An 11,118-nucleotide genomic window follows, 5' to 3' on the forward strand; every position below is an offset into this window, starting at 1 on the left:
CGAAGAGTAGTCTAGGAGTACATGCCGGGTCACACCCTCTGCGCACTCTTACTAGAAGAATATACTACCAGAGTCTCGTCGGGATAGCTAAGCCGCGCAAGATACATCCCATGCACACAATGGGCGAGACTGGGACTTCCAAACCGAGCTATCCCCAAGGACTAATCCCAAAGCTTTTACACTAGGGGGCCTTCTATGGCAGTGTATTCCATATCGTACCCTTAAAACACTTATGCAAATGATGCATGTCATTCACGACTCTATGCATTTTCATATCACATTATCTTTTCTCATGGTCATTTCACATCATATTTCATTATCACATCTCATATCTCATGTTCAATCACATTTTACATTATCTCATCATATTCACAAAGCCTCCACAGAGCACTTTAATTTATATCAAAACTCATTTATTTATAAAATTAAATACATATTTTTAAATCTCATCAAACAAGGAATATAACAGAACAATCAGAAATCAAAACAGAAAATATTCATATTTTACCTATTTCTCACAGGGTTTCCGTAGGAACCCATAGAGCACTCTAAATCATATCAAAACATATTTATTTTCAAAATTAACCACATACTTACACATTACATTCAACAAGGAATAAATCAAAACAATCAGAAAGCAAAACAGAAAATATTCATATTTTGCCTATTTCCCATAGGGTTTCCTATAGGAACCCATAGAACACTCTAAATAATATAATTAATTGCATATAAGAAAATAATAAGTAAAACAGATACGATTGGGAGAAACCCCTCATACATGAGCATACAAAAAAATACAGCAAACACGGGATTGGGGGCCAATCCCACTACCCAGCATATATTCCCACACCCAGAGCAAGATTTCTCACTCCCCCCTTACCTCAATAAGTAGGAGCTGAATCTTGTTGGTCGCCCCCTCTAGGTTCCCCTTCGTCTTCAGAGAGAAAGGAGGAAAAATATTAGAAAATGAAGAAGTGAATTCTAAAGAATGCAAAACGCTCTATTTATAGGCACCAGGCCGTGGCCAGAACGGCCTGTTCCGAAACTGGAACGGCCCGTTCTGGATTCCTTCGTCACCTCAAAAATATGCCACTGGAACGGCCCGTTCTGGACTTATTAATGCTATGTAAAAAATATAACCGAAACGGCCCGTTCTGGATTCTAAATTTTCTTATAAAATCGTGTACCGGAACGGCCCGTTCTTAAATCGGAACGGCCCGTTCTGGTTTCAAATTTTTCTCATAAAAACATGTCTTGGAACGGCCCGCTTCGATGCAAGGTTTATATGTCATTCTAGTAGTTTGGAACGGCCCGTTCCAATTTCGGAACGGCCTGTTCTGGGCTACTAAAATATAAAATATTTTTTTTGTAAATAATAATTATTAAAATATTTATATTCATTAAAAATATCTAAAATACTTTATAAAACTCATTTAATTGGTTAAAATAATCATAAGAAATTAATCTTCATATATAAAAATAATAACAGTTAATCATTATATTAGTAAAAATTTTCAGGATGTTACATGACGGCTTTGAATCATTTTTTGGATTGATTTAATACTTGAAATTCATCTTATTAAATTCACTTATATGAAAGCAATTGAATGCAACTAAAGTTCAAATAAAAAAAATATTATAGACATGGTAAAAATTGCATAAAAATAACTCCAAAACACTATTAAAAATTCAAAAACTATAATTTCATACTATTTTTTAATTGTATATGAGACATCTTTTACACGATTTTCATCATGTTATAATTCTTATGAATTCAAATGTCAATTGAATTTTATAATTCTTATATAATTGAATTTATTGTTACAAATTTTACGTTTCGAATTGGTAAAAAATTGATTTAATTTTTTTTTTTTGTTTTAAAAGAACCAAATTGATCCAAATATAAAAGATAAAGGATCAAAATGGATATTTTAATAAATAAAAGACTAAAATAAATCTAAAAAATAAGATAAGACAAAAATATAATTTAATAAAAAAAATTATATCCTCTGAAATATTCTCATCCAAAATCTAATGTTCTTCTAATTTTATTTTATTTTTTGTGTCCGTGACATTTCTCTAAAATGAATAACCGTACGTGTAATTAGAAAGAAAGCCGAAATGCATGCTGCCATTCATAATACAATACAACAACTGGGGATATGAAAAGGGAGTTACAGAACTCTCACATCAAAAAGCTGAGAAAAAGAAAAATGTGAAACCTGACCTCTCAATTTGTGTTGGCAGCATTGTACAGGTTGAAAATGTGCCAGCACAGTAAAAGAAATTCAGCTATACTCAAAAGAAAAAGAAGACACAATTCTCCTATGTTCTTCATAGCTCGCATGTTATATTGCTAGTTGTACCCTTCCTTTACATTGAAGTGAACACGTGGATATCATTTTCTCCAAATCAATGTTACCCATGTTACAAACCTTATTATATATATCGATCAACTGCAGCACAATGGGTCATGCTTTAGCGGCATCAAGAAATGCCTGCTTGAAAAAGAAAAATTAAACAAGATGGCAAACAACTTTGAACATTATGATGCAACTGTTTTTTCAGATATAAGATATTGTTGGGATTCAATTCAACTAGATACATTATTCAAACAAGAAAATGTCTATGATTTTTTTTTCATTCACACTTGCTGTTATATCTTAACAAAGGTGTTATGCAAGATTGAGAAAAACAAAGTAACACATAGAAGGAAGAAGATAGATGAAGAAGAGTTGTATATTGACTGTGAGAATTACATCAGATGATCACCAAATACACTCACAGGTTACATTTGCTAGTTTACTAATCTACCCGTATTAGTTACCAGACATCGCATATATATATATATATATATATATATATATATATATATAAATCTATATATAATGTCATAATGGATTGAGAAAATATTTTGTGAGGACCAAAATATTTAAATATATATAATTTAAATTATTTGTAATATAATATATTAAAAAGGTATACTATTTAAAAGGACAAGAAAAAATTTGTAGGTTATGACTTCCCTCCTTATAAGTTCCACCATTAATAATGGACTAATTAACTGAAAATAGAAATGAAATTTAAACAAGCAAGGATTAACTTTCAGATTGAACAAAAAGCAAATAATTTTCATTCATATCTTGAAGATGCAACCATGCTTAATTATAGATTGGGGAACATCATACTCAGACATGCATAATGAATCAAAGACCCATTGTACAATTTAAATGTTCAATATCACAATTTAAGATGCCTTTTGTATAACTGATTCGGGAACTTTATTATGCATATATCATATACATGAGGACAATTCAGATACATTTTCTTTACAGAATCTTTAATTTCAGAATCACTTTCTAGTTTGCAGAATAACAATATTAACATGGTAAGGTACAAATCAGAGAACTGCTCCTTTAAGGCTTAAAACATTTAGTTCTGATTATGCCCAGAAATCACTCCCACCATTCCCTACCGCAAATTGTATGCCAATAATCTTTCCTGAATATAGTAACGCTAGTCAGTAATCTCACCTTTTGGTATTAGTGACAACATGAAGAAGCTACCAAAAAAACTGTTTCAATCATTCATCATTTCACAAATTATGGATTCAAGAACTAAAATACAAAGATTATTGTTAGAGTACTAGCCTTGAATGTAATTTTGCTCCCAAAACCAAACTTAGGCTTTCTGTCAGGCCTTAATATCTGAAAAGAGCACATAAGTGTCTCATCAACACTCATCATTGCTCCAGCATTATCAAACTCTCCACAGTAGTTAGGTGCAGAAAAGATAGTCACAAGTTGCCTATTGGCGAAAAATTCATATCCATCTTCAACAACCTACAAAAGGAAAAGAAAAGAAAAGAAAGAAAAAAAAGCTGGCTTATACTATCATGAACTAATTTTACAATTGCATACTCAAACTTTAGGATAAAACACCATTCAGGTCTTGAATGTATACATCGTTGACACTTTAGTTCTTGAAAGTAAGAAAAATTCAAATAAGTTCTCGTTACTTATTATCATTTTAGTCCCTAAATATATGTTAATAAGTCAAACATGTTTTTAAATTTTGAACTAAAATGAGTAACATTTTAAACTTTCATAAACTTTATTTTTAAAACTAAAGTGTTAGCGACATACACTTCAGGGACATGTACCGTGTTTTATCCCAACTTCATAAAAACTTTATGAGACCTGGTGTGCTCTACAAATCAAGTCAAGGTCATGCTTCCCCAGAAATTCTGTGACCACGCTAGCACCAAAAGTATATGAAACTCCACGTTCATTCTCTCCCCAACCCAGAATGTGTTTACTAGGATCAGACCACAAGAGATCACACAGTAGACCACTTTCAGGTACTTCAAATGGACGTGGCAAACTACGTATCTGACTTAGACTGTGCAATTCAGGAGAGAGTCCACCATGCATGCAGAATATTTTTTCATCAATGATAGCTGCCACAGGCAAACAGTTGAAACAATCTGCAAACATTTTCCATAGCCTCACATTGAATCTTCGTTTGCATTCATCATAGAAGCCATAGACACGGTTTATGGAAGCACATTCATGGTTTCCCCTAAGAATGAAAAAGTTCTCAGGGTACTTTATCTTGTAGGCCAAAAGAAGACATATTGTCTCAAGGCTTTGCTTTCCACGATCCACGTAGTCCCCTAAGAATAAGTAGTTGGAGCGAGGAGGGAATCCACCATGCTCAAAAAGTCTCAGAAGGTCAGAATATTGACCATGAATGTCTCCTGATATCATAGTGAAATTGAACAAGTTATTACTTACTAGTTTCTACCTTGTATTCATGAAGAAAATTTTGTTTAGACTGAAGAAACTCGTGTATGATTGTTGTTATTATCCTAAGAATAATTACTATTTGAAGCTGGATTCTACAACTATAGGAATTCAAGTAATCATAGCTATTATTTATTATGGAAAACAATCGAAACAGAGATATTAAATCTGGCATTTCATAGCACTGCCCTTGGAGCAATCTCGATGCACTTAACATCAATAGGTGATTAACAAATTGAATGAACATGAATGCTTTTCCATAGTTTTCTTTAAGAATTGCACTGGTTTCTGTAACATAACTAATAGCAACAGAGATATCTGAAAATATTGAACATATATGTTAAGGAAGACAATAAAATTAATGTATACAATAGTTTGTTTCCAGCTATAGCTGCACAAAAACATTTTGTTCAAATTGTCTTTGACTAAAATACCCCTAAGCTTAAATATTTTGAAACTCTTGGTATCTCCGATGATACAAATGGATACATTGTATATAGTAGTGAAATATGCCAACAAACAGAGCTTTTCAATCAAAGTGGATACTTAAATTGTAAAGAGGCAAATTTCTTGTCTGATTTTATCTACAAAAGTAAAAATCTGCAATACATTTGCCAAGAACGTAGAAGAGGCAATTGCATTCCCTAAATGGATATCATTTCTTAGTATACTTCACTTTGGATCATGTCACTATCACATGTTCACCTCTTCATGACATTTCTTCTGTAATTTTACTTGATTAAGGTCACGGTGAAGACAGTTAAATTTCTATTTTGCTGAGCACTTGGTTTTGAGATTTGAGAAAATACCAAGTGAACCGATAATAATTTTGCGAAGCAATCAAGAAAGCTAAAGTGATGATACCAAACTTGTACAACAATCAAGAATAAGAAGTGGCAACTCAACATTCCAAAAGTAATTAATTATAACATATTCTAAGAATATAACAATGATCCTCAATTTTGAGGTTATCTTAGAAACTAAATTTTCTAATTTTTTTGCTTTCCTTGAGTATCTTGCTGCTCAACAAGAGATTAATTGTTGCACACATATATATATATATATATATATATATATATGATATTTCAAAAGAAAATAGTCTCACATTGTTTGGTCCACCTAAATGTAGAACCTTTATATATTAAAGTGCTCCTTATACTTTTAAAGAGGCAAGCAATGAGTGGTGGGCTTGCACAGGTGAAAATGGGCCTCATGAGCCCATTGTAGTTCAAATCTTTTGATTTGCCCCCCTGCGTGTGTCGGAAATATTTTTATTTTTGATTACATTAAATTTTTCTTAAAATTAATTAAAGAAACCTTAATCCGATTAGTTTTCTTTATATTAAAGTTTTCTTTATTCAAGCTGCGTCTGCTGTTTAAACTACAACACTAAGTGGGTAAGGACCTTTGTCAACCAATTTTTTTTTTTTTCCTCTTGCTACATGCATCTATAGTTTATTAGATCATAGACTAATCTTACTCTCTTTTATTGTGACTGTCGCCAATATGAAAGATTTTCACACACAACACAATGGTGGGATTTCATGTTATAAACCATACTTTCTTTTTATACATGTAAATCTCAAGATAAAATCTTGGACCACATGTTTAAAGAGACCTAAGTACCTTTCATTCTTCCGACCAAAACTTGTGGGTCTAAACTTTTATAAAATTACTTAAAAGTCATACATGATTTGTATTTCATTGATAATATAACACATTTAAATATCATGACATAATGGTTGAACACATGACATAATGGTTAGTTTTAATAAAGCCAGTCTCCTATTATTATTTTATATGAAACTAACCAATTGACTTCAATTACTGCTCAAAAATCACATATAAACTCATTGCAGTGTACTTAAATTAGATAATAATAAGTGACTAAGAAACATAAAAGTAAGAAAAACGGGGTTGGGAAATAGATACCACATATCTTAATTGGTGCCTCTAGTTCCAACAAATTGGGCTGCTTCAAAAAGACATCTCTGGAGACCAAACAAAGCTGCCTGATTTCTGCCTCTAAAAGCTGCACCTCTTTCCCAGGTCTCCCTCTCACCTGAAGCAGCCTATTGATGATTCCATCAAGAACCCGACGTTCCATTACTCTCAAAGCAAGAAAGAGAAGAAAATAAAATGCTTGATCAATGGAATAAAGACCAGGAAATTTATGTTGTCGAGTCTTATATAAGTAACATCATTTTGAAAAGAAGGACATAACTTCATCTCAAACAAGGGAATCAATGCTTTGGATTTCAATACATAATCTTTTGAAGGTCACTTTTGTAGAGGTTCTCGGAAACGAGTGGTGCCAGTTGAATTCGTAAGGACAAGAATATATTCGGTCGGAGACTTTAAAAAAAACTATAACACAATAAAGACTCGTTGTGGAGGTAAGGAAAGAATGAAGAATAATTTGAGGGAAGCGAATGCGGAGTGTGTTGTTTAGTGTTTTTATCATAGATCGGAGTATTCTTTAACTTCTTTAAAGATTAATTTCTTTTGAGACTTTGATTGTATTAAGACTATTTCTCATATGATTTTTTTTTTATCAAACCTAAATTTTGATACATGAGAAGCAACTACATCACCAATTAAACTAATCATTGTGAAGATTTAGTGGTTTTATATGCGCAGTGCCAAAACTCAAAAAACTCAGAATATTGTTCTGTGGGGTCAAACAAATCTCTCAAAACAGTTTAAATTTAGTGTAGTGACGAATGTTATTATGTTATGGGACGCGTCAAAGAATTTTGTTTCCTCGTGTGTGGTTGATATTAATTGATATGTATTTTATTTTAGGGTGATAACTTTTATACTCCCAAATAAAAGGAAAATCTAATTAACATTCATGATTTAATTATGTCTATTTTCTCTCTTCTTGTTATGTACGTCATCGATCATATTAATTATTTAATCACTAGATTGGTTTAGTTGTAAAGATTTGTATTGTGTATACAAAATCTTAATTAGATTTAAATTTTATTGTGGTTATTATAATTTTTATTCAACTACGTATCTCTTGTCTCATCATATTTCTCTTATGGATAGGAATGACAACACAGATTGACTTTCTTGAGACTGGGCAGCATGTCTAACCTGTCTTACCAGCCCAACAAACTCCCTTTAGAACAATTTTCTCATATAAATGTGTAATGCATTTGAAACGTGAGTACCTAAAGCATGATATATAGCCAACCATTATCACGAAAATATTTGTTACATTCCCTAAAAATTAATATAACATTATGAAGAAAACCCTTAATATAATATATTTTAACTTTTAAGTTATAAAATTTAGTTTCTTTTTTAAATAATGAGATTAGAAATTTTTCTTTTAACTCAAAGAACAATAGATTATTAATATACTATAATCATTTTGTGTCTAATTTTTTTTTATTTAACTTCTTTTTATAAAACAGGTTGATGGACAATGTGGATGAGATTGAGTTGAGATGGGTCACGGGGTCCAGGTAATTTTTAACTTCATGGCACTTTCTTTTGCTAATATATGTTGTGTAGCCATTAATGTATAGTACGTGAGAACATTTTTAGTTTACTTACCGTAGAGGAGGATTTGTTAAGAGTAGACACTACTAAATTAGGCCCCTTCAAGCCTTAACACTAGCTATTATTTACCCATTAAGCTTACAAATTGACTTAGTGCTTTGAGGAGAAAACTTCCGAAAAACAATAAGAAGATTGATAATTCAAGCATTGCCAATAAAGGTATGTGCTTTATCGCCATTAGTTATGCACGCGTGCATGTGGTATTTTAACTTCAATGTAATATACCTCCATATGTTTTAAGCTCAACATATTTGATTTAAAAATATTTTTTTGAACACAAATTTGGAACAATGAAAGATAATCCCTGTAACTTTGAAATTTATTTTCAAATGTATGTGAAAAAGATAAATAAATGGGAGATAGAATCTATTTTAATACAAGTTATAAATGTATTTGATCGAATTTTTTTTACAAAAATAAAGAATATTTTTAATAAATAAATTCTCAAAAATATTTTTAAACTTGTATTCAAACGTACTCATAAAATAATTGTATGTGACATATTATGATGCATTTTTTTTTTGAAACTTTAAGTACATGAATAAATTTAAAAACATATGTTATTATTCAAATTGATATGAAAAAAAAAACCCTATTTTATACCAATTCTAATTTGAATGATGTAAAAAGAGCATTTTATATAAGTTACTTTATAACTTACGCTACATCGTCACACACAGTATCACCATATCACAGAAAGATGATATAAAATGGTATTTTTGAACTAATGAATATGCATGTGCTTTCGTAATTAGATTAATATAACATTTTTTTTAAAGTGTACTTAATTATTCTATGATTAGAGTTAATACAATGCACGTTAAAATAACATCTTTGTGGAGGGCCTTAGTTATACATTATTAACATCCATATCTTTCGCTTCATACCATGATGCCCAACGTTTTGAACACTCGTACAACTTGTCATACTCTTTCAATCATATATATTATGCAATAAGTGCATCCATGCATTTTCTTTTACATTAATGGAGATCTCATATTAGCTAATGATATGATTTCAAATAGCGTATATAAGTGGAAAACAATTTTTACTTTACAAGTTAGTTTAGTAAAATTGAGTTAGTTCTAATCCACTTTCTCAAGATTGTATCAAAGCATATAAGAGTCTATCCTAACGAGTGTTGTATGTTAGATTTATTAGACTACCTATTATCGAGCCATTATCATACCACTTATAGATGTTCAGTTCTACAAATTTCACGCTCAAGATCTTTTATCTTCAACATGAGGAGGATGTGTTGAAAATCTCACATCAACTAGTGAAATGACCAAATTAATGTATATAAATTAGGAGCAATCTTCATCTTATAAGTTGATTTTATAAGGTTAAATTATACTTCAATCCACTTTTTTTTAAGATACATTATACTTATTAAACATAAAACTTTCCTTTTTCCATGGTTTTGATCTAGCTATGTGTTATCTTTAAGAATTAGCATTTTTCTCAACAACTCAAGCAATTTATCTCAGCTTATCATAGCTTTATTAGTCATCATAACTTTTCTTTCATAGCCTTAATTACAATTTGGCTTTTTACCCAACTAAGGTCATTATTGAAACATATTATAGAAATGAGGTTGTTTTCAAACTATCCCCACTTTAGGCAGTCAACTACGAGTATTGCTGGTTAGCTATACTTGTTTTTTTTAATTTTTTTGAACAAAAATGGTTTATAGATAGACACGTGGTGCAAACAGATAATAAGGTATCCGTTTTTGTGGGTACCTAAACTCTACAAATATTAAAAATACTTTTAATTATATAATATATAAGTAATTTGGTTTAATTTATTTTTAAGCTAAATATATGTCTCATATTAATTATTTATTTTTAGTATAAATATATGTTACAAACTTATTTTTTAATATAAATATATTTATAATTGTTATTTTTAATTTTATTTTATTTCTTACTCTTTTATTTAAGGATCACAAAAAAATTTGTACTTGTAAAAATTCAAAGATAAAACTCGTTATGAATTTTATATGAATGATTAAATGGATATCAACTTAATAATGGAGTGAGGTACCGGTAACGGTGAGTCATAGTACTTTAAAAATATTAAAAATACTAAAATAATTTGATTTAATATATTTTTTAAAGTTAAATATATGTCTCATAATTATTTATTTTTAGTAAAAATATGTGTTACAAAATTATTTTTAATATAAAAATACGTTTCAAAATTATTTTTTTAATTTAATTTTATTTCTTACTTTTTTATTCAATTTTACATTTTATCAAATATCCATGTATATTAGTAGATATATATAAAAACTTATAAATACTTCTTAAATGTATAATCACACTAAACAAGGTGAGTACGTAACAAAAGACTTTTACACGTCACACCTTGCCTTATTGATATCCAAACACATAAATACTTGTGAATATATAAAAAAAAATTCATAAATACCTACTAGGTGACGGGGCTACTATAGCTACCTTCGTCCCACTTTATTGACATCTCTAATAATAATTAAAATCTCTAATAATAATTAAAAGTAAAACTATAAAAGTTTAAATTTAAAATGAACAATATTTTATAATTATAGAAATATGTGTACAAATAATAAGATACAATGCTACTCTAAAATAAAACACATGCATAACCTAAAAATAAACACCGCAACATAACCCTAACGACTTGAGTCAGTCGGCGAAGTTTACTCTTGCCAGGAAAAATGGCATTGTGTTGAAGAACTCTTTAACAGTCAAAA

General features: G+C 30.1%; 1 protein-coding gene across 3 annotated transcripts; it reads right to left on the reverse strand.

Annotated features, from left to right (window-relative positions):
* Positions 1-2,104: 2,104 nt before the first annotated feature.
* LOC109792316 (serine/threonine-protein phosphatase PP1) lies at positions 2,105-7,059 on the reverse strand. Of its 3 annotated transcripts, none has more exons than XM_029270118.2 (4): positions 6,738-7,059; positions 4,200-4,759; positions 3,651-3,842; positions 2,105-2,456 (listed from the first exon to the last, which is right to left on the reverse strand). In XM_029270118.2, exons 1-4 carry the CDS (start codon positions 6,910-6,912, stop codon positions 2,349-2,351), a joined length of 1,035 nt encoding a protein of 344 aa, XP_029125951.1. In that variant the 5' UTR covers positions 6,913-7,059; the 3' UTR covers positions 2,105-2,348. The 3 variants fall into 3 exon arrangements, with proteins under 3 accessions (XP_029125951.1, XP_020207306.1, XP_020207305.1); XM_020351717.3 differs by having other exon boundaries at positions 2,105-2,498; positions 6,738-7,049; XM_020351716.3 differs by lacking the exon at positions 2,105-2,456 and adding an exon at positions 3,258-3,501 and having other exon boundaries at positions 6,738-7,050.
* Between the last annotated feature and the right edge of the window lie 4,059 nt (positions 7,060-11,118).

This window comes from Cajanus cajan, chromosome 7 (assembly GCF_000230855.2).
Source record: "Cajanus cajan strain Asha chromosome 7, NIPB_CcT2T_4, whole genome shotgun sequence".
NCBI classification, from domain to species: Eukaryota; Viridiplantae; Streptophyta; class Magnoliopsida; order Fabales; family Fabaceae; genus Cajanus; species Cajanus cajan.

What these genes read in the sequence shown, in the direction of transcription:
- LOC109792316 (XM_029270118.2), bottom strand. Translation starts at nt 6,912, where the DNA reads ATGGAACGTCGGGTTCTTGATGGAATCATCAATAGGCTGCTTCAGGTG. An exon ending in GGCACCAATTAAGATATGTG is followed by an intron (nt 4,760 to 6,737) that starts GTATCTATTTCC and finishes CTATGATATCAG; the next exon opens with GAGACATTCATGGTCAATAT. An exon ending in GGAGCAAAATTACATTCAAG is followed by an intron (nt 2,457 to 3,650) that starts GCTAGTACTCTA and finishes ATTGTGCTGCAG; the next exon opens with TTGATCGATATATATAATAA.